Raw genomic sequence first — 19624 nt, 5'->3', positions numbered from 1 at the left:
TGTCTGTGTGTATGGTTGTGAGCGCTACCACATTCCCCGGGGAGCATGCAGGCACCCACACCAAGCAGAATCCAGCCTGTTACTGCCGGAGCTCAATGGGATTTGGTGTGCGTGATGTCAGCTATAGAGAGAGCTCTCGGGATGCCTTGTTCTGACTTCCTCTGCCTCCCTCCCAGAACCCCAGGTTCCCAGGCAACCTTCACATGAGTGACCGGCAGCTAGAGGAGGCTGGAGAGAGTGACGTCAACAACTTGTAAGTGGGCGTCCTCACACCCTGGACCGAGGGGAACGGGAGCTTGTGTAGGTTAGACCCTCAGTTCCGGTTAGGGTCACAGAGGGCCTGAGGGCAGGGCCGGTGACCGAGGTGGGGACAGAGCCGCTAAGTGACTTGACCTTGGGGCTGCTGGCGGCTGGTGCCTCGTCCAGAACCCTTCCAGGGTGTTCCCCACTCCAGGCCTCCCTTCTCTGGGCCCCTCTGCCCTTCCAACACAGCATGGAACCTGCCCGCTTTCTCTACCGCTGTCACCGTTGAATTCGCCCTGCTTGATCTTCCAGTGGCTTTAATATCCACTTAGGTGGGGGCTGAGACGCAGAGCTGGTGTATGTGTGTGTGCATGCACACGTGTGCACGCGTGCTTTGGCGGCAGCACAGGGACCCTGGCCTCGGGCTGTGGAATATAAGCTCTCTTTCCTCTTGGGTCCAGCTTCCAGCTGACAGTGGAGATGTTCGACTACCTGGAGTGTGAACTTAACCTCTTCCAAACTGGTGAGTTTCTCCCTCCCGTCTGGCTCAGGCTTTCCTGGCCATCACCTGACCCGCTGCCTGCTTCCCTCCTGGGAGCAGCTGGCCCAGCCCCCTTCTCCAGACACGCTGTGTAGCACGGGCCAGGAAGATGGAGCTGCCCGACTGGTCTGTGCCCTCGGCCCTGGTCCAGGGAGGGCTTGAAGCCCAGGGGCATCCTCAGAGTCACGTGCCCGAAGGACTTCAGTTCCCCACCGAGTTGGCCTCCCTTCTAAGCCCAGGCCTCCCAGAGTCCAAAAACCCTTCTGGCCTCTCTGACAGTCCCTGGACTGTGGCCCCAGCACTGGCTGGTCCTTTGGCCCAGACCTATCTGCCACTCAGCTGGGCTGGCCCTCAGGATGTATTTCTGCTGAGGTGGTCTGCACAGTCACCCTTTCTGCCCCAGCATCCCGTGATACTTGGCTCTGTTTCCATATGCATTGATCCCTAGGGTTATTAGCAATATATGCTGAGCTCCTCCTCAAAAATCAGGAACTAGGCCCTGCTCACCTCTGTTCTAGCCCCGTGCCTGTCATTGCAAGTGCTCAACAACCAAGTTCAAGAACACTTGCTTTCTAGATGGATAGCAGTGAAGAAACACCAAGTGGACAGAGTTCATAAACTGATGTCAACATCCCTCTGAATGCTCTGGAAGTAGCTGGGGTGAATTAGCTAGAATTTTCTAGGGAGAGCTACCCGAGTCTGCACACACTCCTCCATTGTTGAATGCTGGTGGTTTTCTCATCCTGGAGAGAGTGCTGATTTGGAATCAAGAGCCTCCTCTACACGTCTCCCCACCCCACTTCTGTCCTCATTCACCTCTTGGTGGTGGTGGTTTAGTCACTAAATCATGTGACCCTATGGACTATGTGGCCCACCAGGCTCTTTCGTCCATGGGGATTGTCCAGGCAAGAATACTGGAGTGGGTTGCCATTGCCTTTTCCAGGGGATCTTCCTGACTCATAGCTCAAACCCACATCTCCTGCATTGGTGGGCAGGTTCTTTACCAACTGAGCCACCAGGGAAAAGCCCAGAAACTGAGAGAAATGGTATCAGAAGTCTATCCAGCTTTTACGTCTTAGTCTGTGACCTTGTAAGGTTTGGATCAGAACCTTCGGAAGGGGTGCCCCAGGTTTTCAACTGCTCTGTGGTCCCTGGACCAGCAGTATCTGCATCACCTGAGAACGTATTAGAAGCACACGTTCTCAAATCCCACCCCAGATCTTCTGAATGAGAATCTCTGGGGGTGGGACCCAGTCCTCTATTTTAACAAACTCCCCAAGTCTGCACTGTCCAGTATGGTAGCCAATAGCCATCTGTGACTATTTAAATTAATTACGATTAAATAACATTTAAAGGTCAGGGCCTCCATCTCACTCATCATAGTGCAGGCACTCTGCAGACACACATGGCTGGCAGTGTTGGACAGCGCCCTTCCATCACCGCAGAATTCTCCTGGAGTGATCCGTCAGGGGATGACTCCAGGGGATGCTGATACATGTTACAGTTTGAGAAGCACTGAGTTAGAAAATACAGTTTCCACCCTGGCTGCTTATTAGAATCACCTGGGGGGTGCTTTTGAACCCCACTAATGCCCCAGCCTCGCTTGTGTGCATGTGTGCTCAATCGTCTCAGACTCTCTGCGACCCCATGGACTGTAGCCCGCTAGGCTCCTCTGTCCACGGGATTTCCCAGGCAAGGATACTAGAGCGGGTTGCCATTTCCTTCTCCAGAGGGATCTTCCCGACCCAGGAATCGAACCCTATCTCCTGCATTGGCAGGCAGATTCTTTATGGCTGAGCCACCCGGGAAGCCTCGCCCCCGCCTTACCCTAGACCAGTTAAAACAGAAACAGGGATGAAGGAGCTGCAGGCAGACATGAGTCGTCTTGGCGTTTCCCTGGGTGATTCTAATCAGTCTCCAAGCCAACCTGAAGAACCACTGCAAGTTGCTATGCCAGTTATAGGACATTCTCTTAATCCTTACAAGACCTCCTTATAAGACCCTTATGAGGAATGTGCCATTAGAACCATCTGCATCTCACGGAAGAGCGCCTGGAGGCACCGAGAGGTTGAGTAACTTTGCCCCCGGTCACACCACTCTAGATGTTACTAGATGCCAAGGGGCATTCCTGGAAAGCAGCAGACCGGCTGGGAGATGGAGTAGCCTGGGATTCCCTGCCAGAGTGGAGCCTAGGGAAGCCAGGAGACTTGGGGATGGCCGCCTCGCCGTGACAGCTGCTTCTAATTTGTGTCAAGAAGAAAAGCTGCCTTTTAATTAGAACTGTTCGGGATTTTTTTTTTTTTAGTTGCCAGACTTAAGCCCGTTAACAGGGATTAGTGTGGCTGGGGAAGGTCACAGTGGCTCTGGGCTTTCCTCCGGGGCAGTCCCATGCGCTGAGGGCCTGCAGGGGGAAGTCTCTTGGTGCTGGCCACATGCAGAATCTCCAGAGGCGGAGGGCGGCCACTGCAGGGAGATAAGCCTGGCCAGTAGTGTGTGCTGAGGGTCCACCGCCAGGCATCTAGTTGCTTGGTTTAGGAGCAATGGGCAGGGGGTGGGCATGGAGGGGTCCAAGGGAGCATCTTGCCCTCTGGAGCCTGGGGGAGTAGAGGGTGGTTCACCCACTCCCCCCAAGGACCTCCATCAGCCTTGATCCTGTTGGTTCACCCTCCTCCTGGCTCCTGGCCCAGTGTCCTCGAAGCCTCTCCGGTTGTCCACCTGAGGTTCCTGCACATCGTCCTATCTGGTGTTCCAAGAACACTGGGACAAACCACCAGGAGCCCAGGCTGAATTATCTGCTCCTTCATGTTCTGATCAACGTTTGATATTTTCCCCACATGCTTTCTATTGTCACCCCCGGATTGGGTGTTTCTTAGTGTCAAGGTCACCATGAGACCGAGCTCATGCCTGAGATGGAGGGCTGGGTGGAGCTATGTGAATAGCGCCTTCCGATCTTGAAATTCTGATTCCCCGTAAAACTGAGAGCTTCTCTTGAACAAGAATTCACCTCCCACATTAGATCAGAAATCTACCAGCTGATGTGTTCTTTCTGCCAATGGGAGGCAGGGAGTGTAAAACTCCTCAGACGGGAAGGAGGCATTTGGGGCGCTCCCCCATAAATCCCTTCTTTCCTGGGCTCCCACTTGGCTGTACACGACATAGAACCAGTTTATTTCACCGGTTTGTGACAGAGGGAGCCTGTTGACTGATGAGGGCACAGGCTCCTAGTCTAGTCACTGGCCACGGGGGCTCTGGCTTTTAACTCAGCATCTCTCAAGCAAAACCACTTCTTGGCTTTGTGACCGCCTTCAAGTTGCTTACCTCCAATTTCCTCGCCTGTAAAACGGGGATGCTTTTAGCTACCCTGTAGGGAGTGTTGAATGGAGGAGGAAACGGCCACCCACTCCGGTATTCCTGCCTGGGAAATCCCATGGACCCAGGAGCCTGGTGAGCTACACTCCATGGGGTCACGAAGAATCGGACATGCCTGAGCACAGCACAGAGCAGAGGAGTGCTGAAAGGGTTAAACGCATTATAACGTGAGACCATGGTTGCACAGGACAGGTCCTCCGGTGCTAGACGCTTGTCCTCTGCCCTCTGAGCAGGTGGCCTCCCGTTCCCCAGCTCTGCTCACGTCTCCCCTTCCCGTCCCCTAGTGTTCAACTCCCTGGACATGTCCCGCTCCGTGTCGGTGACCACAGCCGGTCAGTGCCGCCTCGCCCCGCTCATCCAGGTCATCTTGGATTGCAGCCACCTCTATGATTACGCTGTCAAACTTCTCTTCAAGCTCCACTCCTGTGAGTATTCCGGGCTTGATCTCTGGAAGCTTCTGGCCGCAAGGCCGTCCCTGGAGAGAGGCAGCTCCCCACTGGCGCCCTTGGCTTTCTGCTCCTATTTCAGAAGGCCCTGGAGCTCCCAGCTGTGTTGATAATAAAAGATCAGGGCCAAGCCTTGCTGTATGCGGGAATGCACCCAGCCTGCTCTAGCGGTGACCCAGGATGGCCCCGCCCGCCCCCTTCAGGTTACCACGTTGTTCGTGAACCGATAGTGATACGTTATTATTCACTGAAGTCCATGCTTTATGCACATTTCCACTTTATGCCTAATGACCTTTTTCTGTCCCAAGATCCCATCCGGGTCACAGTGTTACATTCCGTCCTCAGCTATCCCTAGGCTCCTCTTGGCTCTGACAGTTTCCTTGGACTTGCCTTGTTTTTGATGGCTTTGACAGTTGTTGTTTTTTTGTTAATTTTTTTCTCCACTTTATTTTTGGCGTGCTGGGTCTTCGTTGTTCCACGGGGGGCTTTCTCTCGTTGCGGTGCCCGGGCTTCTCGTTGGGGTGGCTTGTCTTGTTGCAGAGCACAGGCTGTGGGTTCAAGGGCTCAGTAGTCGTGTCTCACTACAGCATCTAAGTACAAGATCGTCCCAGACCAGGGATCCAATCCGTGTCTGCCCCGTGCATTGGCATGTACACTCGTAACCACTGGACCACCAGGGAAGTCTCTAAGGAGTCCTGGTCGGATATCTCAGAGGATGCTCCTCATTTGAGTTTGTCTCATGTTTTTCTCACCACTGGACTTCTTGGGTTCTTAGGAGGAAGATTGCTGAGGGAGAGTGCTATTGTCATCATTGTAAACTTTTGCTCCTTTGAATTACTATACTTTATATGTGTACTCCCTGTGTATACTGAATGACAATATCACATTCAAAAATTACTAAAATTGAAATGTAAGACATCTATAGCTGAACTGCACAGAACTGTACAATCTGGGAGGTGAGCTGTCCCCACTCTGCCAGGGAGGAGGCTGGCCCTAAGAGGCTGCTGCTTATCCAGCATCGTAGAGTCAGGAGTGACTGAGCCAGTGCTAGACTGGATCCTGTGGGTCTCAGGGCTATGGTGTTTGGCTTCCCGCCCTGGCAGGCTCTCTGGGTCTCTCCCAGACTCACGTCTGCACAAGGCCTCACCCAGGGCATCCAGTGTACACGACCCCTGGGAGAGAGCCCCCCTCTAGGGCCTGCCCTGGTCCACCTTGCGGCTGTGGTCAGGGACACAACTTCCAGCCCTCTGTGTCCAGGGAGCTCACACTCCAGGAGCAAACAGAAGGAGAGTTGGCTGATAAGCGCCCCCAGAGTCCCTGCTGGCCCCAACTGGGCCCAAGAGGTTACTAGTTCCCGGGCAGCTCTAGGTCAGGAATGCCTTCCCCCGGGCTGACCACTGGCCCCTTCCCTCCCCAGAGGGAGGCCCCCTGCCCTCTGCCCCTCTTCTTCCCTCTTACTCTTTTCCGATTCCTTCCAGGTCTCCCAGCCGACACCCTGCAAGGCCACCGGGACCGCTTCCTGGAGCAGTTCACCAAGTAAGCGGCTTGAGTGACAGAAAAGAACCAAATCTAAAAGTGCTGTAAACAACCCATCCTTGCAAGAGCACTTGCTTTGATTTTATTTTATGTTTTATTTTTGGGCTGCACCATGCGGCAGGCACGTGGGATTTAGTTCCCCAACCAGGGATCAAACCCACACCCCTAGCCTTAGAAGCGTGGAGTCTTAACCACTTGACCACCAGGGAAGTTCCATGAGCACTTGCTTTTAAATCATCGAGGGACGAGGGTACCTGCGTTATTGCTTTAAAGGCTTAGGAAAAGAAAGTGTGGGCAAAACTACCAATGACTGGGGAAGCAATCAGTTCTCTAATAAATCTCATAGAGGAAGGTGACTCCATTCATTCATTCATTGCCTCCCTTATGCCCAGGACTTCATCCTCTTCTCTTTTTCTTTCCCTAAGTTCTCTTGGTCTCATGCCATGTACATGTTGACAGCTCCAAGAGATGTACCTCCAGCCAGACCTCACCTCTGAATGCCAGTTGTCTGTTTGACATCTCTACACCAAATTTGGGCTTCCCTGAGAGCTCAGTTGGTTAAGAATCTGCCGGCAATGCAGGAGACCCTGGTTTCTATTCCTAAATTGTGAAGATCTGCTAGAGAAGGGATAGGCTACCCACTCCAGGATTCTTGGGCTTCCCTTGTGGCTCAGCTGGTAAAGAATCCGCCTGCAATGCGAGAGACCTGGGTTCTTTCCCTGCGTTGGTAAGATCCCCTGGAGAAGGGAAAGGCTACCCACTCCAGTATTCTGGCCTGGAGAATTCCACGGACTATATAGTCCTTGGGGTCCCTAAGAGTTGGACACAACTGAGCGACTTTCACTTTTTAGGCCAAATTTACATCTCAAGCTGAACTCTAGGCTTTCTTCCAAAAACATTTTCTTCCCAGTCTTTTTTATCTCAGTAAATAGTGCCCACCATCCGCTTAGGACAGAGATCTGGAACTCACCATTCTCCTCATTCCCCGTATTTAATCCATTAGCGAGTTCGGATGACACTTGGTTTATCTACAAACAGATCTTGGCTCTAGTTCTGCCTCTCACCTTGTCTGCATCTTTTGCTGTCTACCAGGACCCCTCCATTATGGACAGAGTGCTCTGCTCCCGTCCCCTGCAATCCCATCCCCACCCAGCAGTAAAAACGTAAACCCCTTGCTCACCTTTCAGTGGCTTCTGATAACGATGAAAACCAAATCCAAGCTCCTCTCCGTGGTCTGTAAGGTCCTGGCATGATCTGACCTCTGCCCATTTCTAATCTCTTCTCCAGTGCTCAACATGTTTCAGCCATACTTTGTGGAGTTCTCTTCCAGTTCCTGAAACATACCCAGAGTTCAGAGGCTTAGCCCTTGCTATTCCCCCTCCTCAAGATGCTCTTCTTTCAGCCTGGCCAGCTCCATTCAGGTCATCTTCAGTCACCTCCACACAAAGCAAGTCTCTAGCCACCTTATTTAAGTGGAGTCTTTCCCCCCATCTCCTGTTTCTCCAGCTTCACCCCACCTCCCCACCCACCCACCCTCATATTCTGCATCACGGCACCTTGTATATTTCTTTTCTAGTTCTAAGAATGACCTTATTTTTGTTTGACTGTCTTGCCTGTAATTGTATCTCTAGCACCCAAATTTATAAGAATTTCTTAAGACTGTAGTGTTCAGGCAATGTTTGAATCAATTTAGGAATTAATCAGCCCGCTCTCTAGTCTAGAAGAGGAAGAGCTTGTCTGACAGAGGGGCAAATTATTCTGGCGCGTTTGGGGAAGAAAATTGATGATGAGATGAAAAATCCGGTTCATCTCTCAATTAAGCTTGCCCAAGAAGAGGGGTCGGAATGGAGGAGAGACAGCAGGACGAGGGAGCCAGGAAGGACATTTGTGTGATTGTTTTCCTTATTAATTTCTTCATCCTTGACTGCAGGAAAAGTATCGCCCCCAGAACCCAAGCCCAGGCTTCTCTTGCTGGTTGCTGAGTAGCACTCAGAGGGCAAGTTCAGAGTTGTGCTAACCACCCAGTTCCTTATTCTGTTTGAAAACTCTTGTATGTTTATGCTATAAAAAATGACTTATTAAATCCCAGGAGACAGGCCCTGGGGCCGATTTCCTGGAATGTTAAATTCCAGTAGCTTAGGAAAGCAGGAGCCTATTACTGTTGGCTCCAGCCCAGAAAGCGGGGGATGTGTGGTCAGGTGATTCAATTTCCCTTCATTCTTCGAGCTAATGAAAGCATTACCTTCTCTTTCTCGGACACAGTGGCTGAGGCCTCAGTGTCCCCAAGTTCGGGGAAAGCAGCAGTGAGGTCACAGGGACAGTCCTAACCTTGGGGTCTGATGGGCTGTCCTGAGACCCCAGGGGTTTCGTTTATTGGGCTGAGCAGGAAGAAATGCGGTGCTGCAGAGCGAGGACTGATATCACTAACCCCCTTTCATCTCAGAAAGTATGTCTGGTGCTCTTGGCCTTCGATGCTTAGATTCAAAATAGAGACTTGAGATTGAGAAAAAATTGGAGTTTCTTCGTTCCCATATCCATCCAAGATGATCTGTTGTTGTTTTAGCCACTAAGCCGTGTCCGACTCTTTTGCAACCCCATGGACTGTAGCCCACCAGTCTCTGTCCGTGGGATTCTTCCAGGAAAGAATACTGGAATGGGTTGTCATTTCCATCTCCAGGGGATCTTCCTGATCCAGGGATCAAACCTGCATCTCATACACTGCCAGGTGGATTCTTTACCTCTGAGCCACCTGGGAAGGCTGTAGTTCATGGAGTCGCAAAAAGTCGGCCACGACTTAGCAACTAAACACCACCAACATCGCTCACCCCCAGATCAGTGAGGGCTGGCAATACATAGTGTCTCCTGGCAGCGTCATAATCGCACCATGGAGGCCATCTCCTTGGCAGCCTGTGCCCTGGGGCCGGGCGGGCAGTAGGAAAGCAGGGTGTCCCCTCCCCGGGGCTACTGAAGGCCCCCAGCAGCCCTCTGACCTCTCTCCACCCCTAGGTTGAAAGATTTCTTCTACCGCTCCAGCAACCTGCAGTACTTCAAGCGGCTCATTCAGATCCCTCAACTGCCAGAGGTAAGCGTGCCAGGGAACCTCGGAGCCCAGGGGGCCTGTCCTCGAGGCTGCCAGGCGGGCAGGGCTCGAGAAGTGCGTCTTCCCTCTTCAGAACCCACCCAATTTCCTACGAGCCTCCGCCCTGTCAGAACACGTCAGCCCCGTGGTGGTGATCCCAGCCGAGGCGTCGTCCCCCGACAGCGAGCCGGTCTTAGAGAAGGATGACCTCATGGGCATGGACGCCTCCCAGCAGGTGAGGACCTCATAGGAGGAAGCTCAGTCAGCCCTTCCCAGTGCCCCCAGGTGCAGGAGGGCAGGCGGGAGGACCGTGGCCAGGCTCGGCCACCTTCTTATTTATTCATTTATTTGACTGCACCGAGTCTTTTTGTTTTTATTTATTTTTTTACATTTTATTTATTTATGGCTGTGCTGAGTCTTCACTGCTGTGCAGGCTGTCATTTCGAAGAGTGGGGGCTATTCTTCATTGCGGTGCAGGAGCTTCTCTTGTTGCAGATCACCGGCTCTAGGGCACGTGGGCCCAGTAATTGCAATTCTTGAGCCCTTGGAGCCCTGCTCAGTAGTTGTAGCACACGGACTTCGTTGCTCCGAGGCATGTGGTATCTTTCCGGAACCTGGCATCGAACCTGTGTCTCCTGCGTTGGCAGGTGGATTCTTTACCACCGAGCCCCCAGGGAAGCCCCTGCACTTGGTCTTCACTGTGTCACACGAGATCTTTTTAGTCTGGCATTGGGGATCTTTGGTTGAGGCATGTGGGATCTGGTTCCCTGACCAAGGATCAAACCTGGGCCCCCCTTGCACTGGGAGCAGAGTCTTAGCTACTGGACCACCAGAGACGTTCTGCAGCCACATTCTAACCCAAGCACTGACCTAGAGAGATCACGCTGCCCTGCGGTCCCTAGGAGGCGCTGTAATTGGATTTGAACCAGATTAAGAAAGCATCTGTTCCCCCCTGTGGCTGTTGAGACCCACACAGACCCCTCTGGGTCTCTAACTTTGTCCTCACTCCTCTTTGGTCGCAGCAGAATTCATTCGACAGCAAGTTCGATGACATCTTCGGCAGCTCCTCCAGCAGCGATCCCTTCAATTTCAACAGTCAGAATGGCGTGAACAAGGATGAGAAGTGAGTCCAGGCTGTGGGGTTAAAGCAGATGATGTGGGCGCTATGTTAAGCCAAGAGCTCACTCGCCACATCCATCCGAAGGGGAATTCTTGGGCTTCGTAGATAAACGTCTTGACCTTCGAGTTGTTTAGTCACTAAGTCGTGTCTGACTCTTTGGTGACCCCGTGAACTGTGGCCTGCCAGACTCCTCTGTCCATGGGATTCTTCAGATGAGAGTACTGGAGTGGGTAGCCATTCTTTTCTCCAGGGAATCTTCCCAACCCAGGGATTGAACCCATTGGCAGGTGGATTCCTTACTGCTGAGCCGCCTGGGAAGTCCTAACCTTTGAATACTGCTGCTGCTGCTAAGTCGCTTCAGTCGTGTCCGACTCTGTGCGACCCCATAGACGGCAGCCCACCAGGCTCCCCCGTCCTTGGGATTCTCCAGGCAAGAACACTGGAGTGGGTTGCCAATTCCTTCTCCAGTGCAGGAAAGTGAAAAGTGAAAGGGAAGTCACTCAGTCGTGTCCGACTCTTAGTGACCCCATGGACTGCAGCCCACCAGGCTCCTCTATCCATGGGATTTTCCAGGCAAGAGTACTGGAGTGGGGTGCCATTGCCTTCTCCAAACCTTTGAATACCGACCCCTTTCAAATCCTAGAGGAGTAGCCAATGAGGCTGAGATTGCTGTGTGCCCGTGGGTGGTAGATTAGTATCTGGAGACACTGCAGGTCTTAGAGGTTAACTTACAGGATTTCAAAGAATTGTTCCCAAACGAACATCGGCTTTTAACCTCCTCCCTGGGTGTCCCAGCTTGCATTTCAAAGGAAAGAGAAGCACAGTGGAAGCAAAGTTGCTCTCCTTCTCTTCCTAGGGATCAGTTAATTGATCAGCTGTTTGGAGAGACCAGAGAACTGAAAGCTCAGCTGGAAAACATGAAGACTGAGGTATGAGTTTGGCTCTGATCCACCTCTGGGCTTCACCGGAACATGACAGCTTTTAATATTAAATTTTTTTCACATCCATCCTTGCTGAGCCACATCTTAATGGAAGGTCAGTTAGTAGAAATGCCAAAGCCAGAGGACCAGGTTATCGTGTATTTCCAATGCACTTACCCTTGTGAGCAGCATTTAAGCTACACTCCAGGGGCCCTGTGATACTAGGAGAGAATCATGACCACTAGCTGGCTATGAAGCTGTGCAGTGAGATACCTATTCTTGTCACTTGGTGTTGAGAAGGTTTGGCTTGTAGCTTTGCCGGCTGTTTGCAATATCTGCTGCTGACTCATAGCCGGTCAGATCCTTTACCTGGGACCAGCAAGCATTCTCCCCTGCCTCATCCTGGGCCCATCATTGCCCCCAGGTCCCTCTAACAGGACCAGAACTCCCCTGCCCTCACCCCCTGTTGGTGGGTAGCTGGCTTGTAGTGACCTCCACTCTTCACGAGGCCTTGGGAGTGAGCTCGTTGGGAAACCCCAGCTGTTTATTCGGTTGGCACTGGAGACGTGATAGGTGGGACCCTCCCTCGTCCCACCCAGTGCTCTCACTCATCCCTCGGCCCTCCCCACAGAGCCAGCGGGCTGTGCTGCAGCTCAAGGGCCGCACCAGCGAGCTGGAGGCCGAGCTGGCCGAGCAGCAGCACCTGCGGCAGCAGGCGGCCGACGAGAGCGAGTTCCTCCGGGCCGAGCTGGACGAGCTCAAGAAGAAACGCGAGGACACGGAGAAGGCTCAGCGGAGCCTGACGGAGATCGAGAGTGAGGAGCTGTCGCTGGGGCGGGCGTGCAGGTGGGGCCGGAGAGGGCGGCGCCCCGCCAGCCCTGGAATGCAGGCTGAGGCTGGGCACCAGCGTCCCTGCCTTGCGTCTGTCCGGAGGGGCTGTCGTGAACGTCAGCATCAGCGGTTAGGAGGGTGGATTGGAGTTCCCCATGAGGCCCTGCTGGGAACACAGAGATGGGGAGACAGAGGGTGACAAAAGAGAAAGAGCTTACGAAAAATTGTGGCGTAGAAGCCAGTAACACTGATTTAAACATGCCAAGTTTGGAATACTCAAGGGACATGAATCAATGGAGGGATTTGAATCAGGTGATTGTTCGTTAAAGCAGACTTGGCAGAGGACTTTAATTTTAAGTAAGACTTCTATGGGAGAGGGAGGTGTAGATGCTTGTGGAAAGGCAAGATGGTCTTCTAGGGACTCTGGTTTATCAGAAGAAGAGCAGAGGGTGCCCTGCCAGTGCAGACCCCTCACCTCAGTCCTCGACAATTCAGGGAAAGCCCAAGCCAATGAGCAGCGCTACAGCAAGCTGAAGGAGAAGTACAATGAGCTGGTGCAGAACCACGCTGACCTGCTGCGGAAGGTAGGACCCTCGCCGCCGCCAGCACCCTGTCCCACCTGCACAGGGCCCCCTGCCCAGGGGAGATGTCGACCCAGGCTGTGTGGCCTCTCCAGGGCCAGTGTCCCCACCATTTCTTGGAAACCAGAGCTCCCTGGCTCTCATATCTCAAGCTCCACCTTAGGTACCTGCCCTACTTGGGATAGCCCCCATCTTTATCATTTCTGCAATACTTGAGAGTCGAACATCTGAAGGCAACAGCTTCCTCTGGGTGGGGAAACGATGTCTGTGTCCATCTTTAGGGCACTCTCAGTCTGAATGCCGTCCTTTGTTCTACAAGGAAGGTGGCCTTTCAGCCGGAGATAAGTTAGTTTGAGACACCTTTCTTCTCTTGCAGAATGCGGAGGTGACCAAACAGGTGTCAGTGGCCAGACAAGCCCAGGTGGATTTGGAACGGGAGAAAAAAGAGCTGGAGGATTCTTTTCAGCGCATCAGTGACCAGGCCCAGCGGAAGGTGAGTGGAAGGAGAAGTGGGTGGGAATCGAAGGGAGCTGTCCATCCGAGATGGAGGGGGCTTTGAGCACTGCACAGAATAGAGCGCCTTGTCTTCACGGGCGGATCTGCAGGGTGGGTGGCAAGGGGTGCTAGGGGGCAGGACATGATTACTCATGTGAAAGCTGTTAAAGGCATGACGTGATGAAAGGTCTGAAGTTGAGTAGGGCTCATCAGCTAAGATGAATCTCGAGGAGGTTTTGAAGTGGAAGCAGGTGGATGTCAGAGAGAGAGGATCGGCATTTACAAAGACCCACAGCCAGGAGTTGTCTGCAGCCATGCCTTGGGGTGGAGTTGGCATTAGGCAGCAGGTCCCGTTGGCATAAGAGATGGCAGGTGGATAAAACACAGTGCCTTCCGCATGGGAACAGGGGCTTTCACACTTTTCTGTGTCCCAAAGTAAAAACAGCATCTAATGGAGGACTTTTCTGACAGTTCAGTGGTTAAGACTCTGCGCTTCCCGTTCAGGGGGCACGCGTTCCATCCCTGGTTGGGGTGGAATGATCCCACATGCTGCATGATATGGCGAAAAAGTTAAAAAAAAAAACTAATGAAAATCAAAGTTTCACAGAGCAATACTTTACCTTATTATGTGGATGCATGTGGGTTATTTTTTGGCTGTGTTTATTGCATTTTAAAAAAGATGTTTGATATGAATTCTTACTCATGGGTCACAACCTGCTCTTTGGAAAAAACACCACTTAGAAATCAAAGAATGGGGATTGCTTCAAGATGGTAAGATAGAGTGAGTCAGCAGAATACCTACCAGGTGTTGGGATGCCTGAATTAAAAATCTGGTTCTGCTTTAATTAGTGTTATTTATGGGCTCAAGCTTGACATTCGAGTATGGTGCTCAGTTGCTCAAGTATGTCTGTTTCTTTGGGACCCCATGCTTAAAACTCCCCCTTGACATTTCCTGTAGCTGAAAGAAAAATTATTGGTTCATTCTAACCTCTCTTGCTTCTGTATAAAAATTATACAGAGATTTCCCTGGCAGTCCAGTGGTTAAGACTCCACACTTCTGCAGGGGGCATGGGTTCAATCCCTGGTCAGGGAACTAAGATCCTGCATACCATGTGGCATGACCAAAATACAAAAAATAGTTTTAAAAAAACACAAAGATTAAACAAATCTACATTTATAGCTTGGGAATTTTTTTACACGTGTTTATCCCTTGAAGCCACCACGTAGATCACAGTACTCCTGTTTTCCTTCTCTTTCAGACTCAAGAACAGACAGAAGTACTAGAGAATTTGAAGCAAGAACTTGCCACCAGCAAACAGGAACTCCAGATTGTCCAAGGCAGCCTAGAAAATTCTGCCCAGGTGAGTGTCACCTGTCTTTCCCTTCCTCATTCTCTTCCCCTTGGGCTTTGGTGTTGTTGTCAGCTAGGGCTTCCCAGGTGGTGCTAGAGGAAAAGATGACACAAGAAAGGCAGGTTCGATCCCTGGGTGGGAAGATCCCCTGGAAGAGGGCATGACGACCCAGTATTCTTGCCTGGAAAATGCCGTGGACAGAGGAGCCTGGTGGGCTACAGTCCGTGGGGTCACGGAGAGTCGGACACAACCGACGCGACTTGGCACAGCGTCCATCCCCACCGGCACGTGGCCCACCTGGTCCCATCCAGGATCAATCTGCACTCGGGGATGCAGGTGGCAGATTCCTCGTGGCCCGGGGGGTGGGTTTGGATCTCTGGGGAAGGGAACAGTTTCATTCTCCCAGCAACTCCCTCCGGGCCACTCCATCCCCGTCACAGTCGGAGGCAAAATGGACCGCCCAGATCACAGACCTGGAGAAGGACCGGGACAGCCTGATGAACGCCATGGCTTGTCGAGAGGAGGAGCTGTGCGCTCTTCGGAAGCAGCTGGAATACACACAGCTCAAACTGTCTAGCGCACAGGCAAGTAACGGGTGCTCCTGGGGCAGATCAAGTCCAGTCTCACACCCATGGGCGTTGGGTTGTGGGTATTGGTGGAGGCAGGGGGGCTGTGAAAGGGAGTTTAGGGCCTTTGGCCAGATTGTGAAGGTGAATACTCGGCGAGCATAACTTCTGATGCCTCGCACGGAGCAGATGAGAAGGGGACCTGGCCCTCTCTCCCCAAGGGTGGAGGCTGGGCGGCCATCGTCCAGCACCATAGCCTCCTGTGCTTGGCCGCACACGCCCGCGGACAAGGTTAAAGGCTTTTTCTCTGTGTCAAGCTGCGTGGCTTGGGCCTCATGAGCCGCAGCTTGAGCAAAGGTGCCGGGAATCCCAGCTGTGTCACCAGCAGATACTGGGTGGAGGCTCATTAGGGAGGTCTGTGGCCGACCCTCACCTCCCGGGACCATCATCTCTAGGAATCTATATGCCAGCTCGAGAAGGACCAACACAAGATGCTTCTGGCTGAGTCGAGGAGGGCTGCAGAGCAGGTGGTACGGGAGGCCCTGAGGCTGTTTGAGGAGCCCACTCTCTCGAGCTGCGCTGGATCTGCAGGTGCCCCTCCCCTCGCCCGGCTCCTGGATATCAGCCCCACCCCGCCCCCCTGCCCCGATCCTCGTGTTGGCATTGAACTCCGTGTGACCCTGACTCAGGCTCCCAGCACAGCTGTGTGTTAGGATCACCAGGGAATGCCTAGGCCCCACCTCCTAGGATCTGTAAAATGGGCAGTGTAGCAGCCTGCGGCTTTGCAGTAAGGCTTTCCACACCCCCAGCCACCTCCCCGAATGTGGGACACCTACGGCCTTAGTCATGGATCACACCTGTGAAATGTGGGCGCTGTGGCCTGCAAGCCCTTCTAAATGCCAGGAGGGGGAGGGACAGACAGCCCTGTGTGCCTCTGCGGAGAACAGTGTGGTCTCAATCCAGTCATGGCTGCTGTGAGCTTAGACAGGGAGGCATCTTCCTTAAGCACAGAGGGGCAGAAGCGATGCCTTCCCCCCGCGCATCCCCAAGAGTCACAGGCGTGAGCAAGGGCCTGCTCCACCAGCCCCCGGAGTCCTCAAGGCATGCAGTGGAGTCAGAGGGGGCCCCTATCACGAGAGGATGGGGTGTACATTAGGCGGAAGAGCATCCAGGCCCTGGGGTTCTGGGAAGGCGTGGATAGCCATGAATAGATTCCAGCTTATTCTGAAGCAGAGGGAACTTATTGGCAAAGTCCTGTGAAGTCCCGTTGAGGACAAGGCAGAAGGGAGGGAGCAAATGATTTTTAGTATCAACTAGAAAGGTCTCAATTTGGTGAAGTATTTCAGGAAAGACTAGGATATCTTGTTCAGCAGGGGAACCCATCTGTAAGGAAACCCCACGGTTACAAAGGAAGGAACACGTGGGTACCTTGTTGACTGCAGAAATGCTAGGAGAGCAGGCAGCTGCGGGGGGTTCCACAGGAGATGGTATGAGCTGGGTTTTGAAAGAAGAGGAGAAACGTGAAGCCATGGAAAGGAAGAAAAGTGGGGAATAATAACCCATAAAAACAGCCGACGTTGCGGCATGCGGGATCTTTAGTTGTGGCGTGTGAATTCTTAGTTGCAGCAACTAAAGATCCCTCAGGCTGCAGTGAAGATCAGAGATCCCTCGCGGCACAACCAAATCAAAAACAAAAAGCAGGAACAGCTGCTCGCTCGCTATGCGATGTGAAGGCACCATCCTCAGTGCTTTACGTGCCTCGGCCCAGCGAGCCTCACCGGGATGCCGGGGGATGTACTGTTAACCCTCCTTTGTCCGGTGATGAAGCAGGTGCAAGGGACCTGATAACACAGCCAGAAGTGCTAGAACCAGGGGCTGCAATACCTGTGCAGGGAGACCAGCGAACCTGCACTTAACCTCTTACGCGATGCAGCCTCTGTGGATCAGAGCACAAAGGCGCAGCAGTGGGAATGACTGTGTTGTAGGCAGAGGTTAGCCCCACAGAACCAGGGCTCTGAACTCAAGAGGAATGAGAATCCAAGAGCCTTTTTTTGTTGTTTAATTGAAGTATAGTTGATTAACAATGTTGAGTGTGGGCTTCCCAGGTGGCGCTAGTGGTAAGGAACCCATCTGCCACTGCAGGGACCGTTAAGAAACATGGGTTTGATCTGTGGGTCGGGAAGACACCCTGGAGGAGGAAATGGTAATCCATTCCAGTATTCTTGGCTGGAAAATCCTATGGACAGAGGAGCTTGGCGGGCTGCAGACCCTGGGATTGCAAAGAGTTGGACATGACTTAGTGATCGAACACGAAGTTTCAGGTGGACAGCAGAGTGAATCAGTTACACATACACCCTTTAAACATTTTTTTTAAGATTCTTTTCCTATATAGACCAATGCTTAGGGCCTCGAAAGACTTAACAGGAAGGCCTGGGTTAGATTCAATTGGCAGTGATAGGAAATGAGGGACGGAAACGAGGCCGTGGTGTGGTTGCCGTGGTTCTTGGCTAAAGGACCAGATAACTCCAAAGCAGAGCCTTTGAAGCTACAATTAGAGAATGACGTATCAGCATAGCCAATGACCTCTCCTCCCTCCCCACTCTCAGGGCAGCTCCTGCAGGGCAACACGCCTCCCCGCCCACCCACCCGCCCCAAGGTCATCCATGAGGCAGATTAACTAATGGGGATGAAGCGAGCTGTGACTATGGCTCTGACTTCGCCCTGTCTTCCCTCTCACAGATCACCTGCTGTCCAAGGTCAACTCCACTTCCAGCTGCATTGAGCAGCTGGAAAAATGCTGGAGCCAGTACCTGGCATGCCCGGAAGGTAAGAGCTGGAGGATAAGGAGGGTACATTGCCAGCAACAGCCAGGTGACGTTCAGAAACGTTGGAACATAGCAATGATGATCGGTTCCTTCACCCCCAGAAAAGGAGTGTGTGTGTCCATCTTGCAAAGTAGGGAGGAAGGAGGGACAGGAGTGACACCCTCCAGCAGGACTGAGAAAGTTCCCTTTCAACTCCTGCAGATATCAGTGGGCTCCTTCACTCGGTAACACTTCTGGCCCACCTGACCAGTGACACCATCGTTCACGGCAGCGCCACCTGCCTTAGAGCCCCGCCGGAGTCAGCCGACTGTGAGTACCGGAGGGGAGGGGCCGCCCCAAACGCACAGGGAGCCAGGGGGACCTTTGAAAGTCTCTGTCGCCTTGCCTCTGCAGCTCTGATCGAGGCCTGTAAGCAGTACGGCAAGGAGACCCTCACCTATCTGTCTTTTCTGGAGGAAGAAAGAATCTTTGAGAATGCGGACAGCACAGCCATGAGGAGCTGCCTCACCAGGATCACGGCCATTAGCGAAGTATGATCAGTGTTATTTATTCCTGCAGAAGGTAGTTCTTGGAGTGAGGGCTGGGGGCTTCCTTGGGAATCAGTGATGTTCTAAGCCAGTTCTTTCTGCACTTGAAACTTGATTTAAAGTAAGAGGACTATAAAACCCGACCGCCTGATTGACTTTGCAGTTCTACCTAAGTCACTGGCTGTTAATGGAGAGTCTGCTGTGTGATCGTCACTGTGCACAGCAGTGTCAAAGACGAATGAGCACTATTTCCTGTTTTCAAGAGTTTTTATCTGGTTGGACAGGTAACACCTGAAATGAAGACTATATTTATTCACTCACTGAGTGGTTAACACCCAGCAAATGTTGAATTTATTGAATATGTATACGAGAGAGAGCAAAACAGCTTAAAAGGGAGCGATCACTTGGGGAAGGCAGATTCCTATGAGGGAGAAGGGGGCAGTGAGATGGAGAACCTGAAATTTGTGGATGAAGAATGACCATGGTGAATGAGAAGCTGCTAACCTTTCTTTCTAGAGAGTGACATAGTCATAGGATTTTTTTTAATTTTTAAAAAACTTATTATTTGTTTGTGACCACACTGGGTCTGTTAGTAAGCAGGGGCTACTCTCTAGTTGCAGTACATGAGCTTGTCATTGCAGTAGCATCTCGTGTTTTGGAACACGGGGTCTAGGGCACGTGGGCTTTAGTAGTGGGAGCTCATGGGCTCAATAGTTGTGGTACACGGGCTTTGTTGCCCCACAGCATGTGGGATCTTCCCAGATTAGGAATCAAGCGGGCGGATTCTGAACCACTGGCCCACCAGAGATGTCCCACACTATGATCATTCTTTTATATATCTCCTCATACACACACCTAAGAGTTTCTATATAAACCCAGGAATAGAATTACTAGGTCATAGAGTGAATCTTCCACACAGAATGCCAATTGAAAAAGTAAATCATAGAAAAATACTTGCAGTATCAGTTGAGTCACTCAGTCATGTCTGACTCTTTGTGACCCCATGAGCCACAGCATGCCAGGCCTCCCTGTCCATCACCAACTCCCAGAGTCCACCCAAATCCATGTCCATTGAGTCGGTGATGCCATCCAACCATCTCATCCTCTGTTGTCCCCTTCTCCTTCTGCCCTTTCCCAGCATCAAGGTGTTTTCAAATGAGTCAGCTCTTCACATCAGGTGGCCAAAATATTGG

The 19624-nt window shown here is 52.2% G+C and overlaps 1 protein-coding gene across 2 annotated transcripts in view; it reads left to right on the top strand.

Annotated features, from left to right (window-relative positions):
* HIP1 (huntingtin interacting protein 1) overlaps window positions 1–19624 on the top strand; it is a 135011-nt gene that overhangs the window by 100623 nt on the left and 14764 nt on the right. The window contains exons 6-22 of one of the 2 annotated variants that reach the window (XM_065924845.1): window positions 177–253; window positions 705–766; window positions 4438–4578; window positions 6078–6135; window positions 9142–9217; window positions 9309–9449; window positions 10240–10337; window positions 11191–11263; window positions 11886–12069; window positions 12581–12669; window positions 13043–13159; window positions 14421–14522; window positions 14954–15097; window positions 15535–15670; window positions 17819–17905; window positions 18106–18213; window positions 18298–18434. In XM_065924845.1, coding sequence (XP_065780917.1) covers window positions 177–253; window positions 705–766; window positions 4438–4578; window positions 6078–6135; window positions 9142–9217; window positions 9309–9449; window positions 10240–10337; window positions 11191–11263; window positions 11886–12069; window positions 12581–12669; window positions 13043–13159; window positions 14421–14522; window positions 14954–15097; window positions 15535–15670; window positions 17819–17905; window positions 18106–18213; window positions 18298–18434 — 1830 coding nt within the window. Of the gene's footprint in view, window positions 1–176; window positions 254–704; window positions 767–4437; window positions 4579–6077; window positions 6136–9141; window positions 9218–9308; window positions 9450–10236; window positions 10338–11190; window positions 11264–11885; window positions 12070–12580; window positions 12670–13042; window positions 13160–14420; window positions 14523–14953; window positions 15098–15534; window positions 15671–17818; window positions 17906–18105; window positions 18214–18297; window positions 18435–19624 lie in introns of both variants that reach the window. The other variant, XM_065924844.1, reaches the window with a different exon arrangement.

This window comes from Muntiacus reevesi, chromosome 2, assembly GCF_963930625.1.
Source record: "Muntiacus reevesi chromosome 2, mMunRee1.1, whole genome shotgun sequence".
NCBI classification, from domain to species: Eukaryota; Metazoa; Chordata; class Mammalia; order Artiodactyla; family Cervidae; genus Muntiacus; species Muntiacus reevesi.
This window is presented reverse-complemented; position numbering and strand designations above follow the sequence as displayed.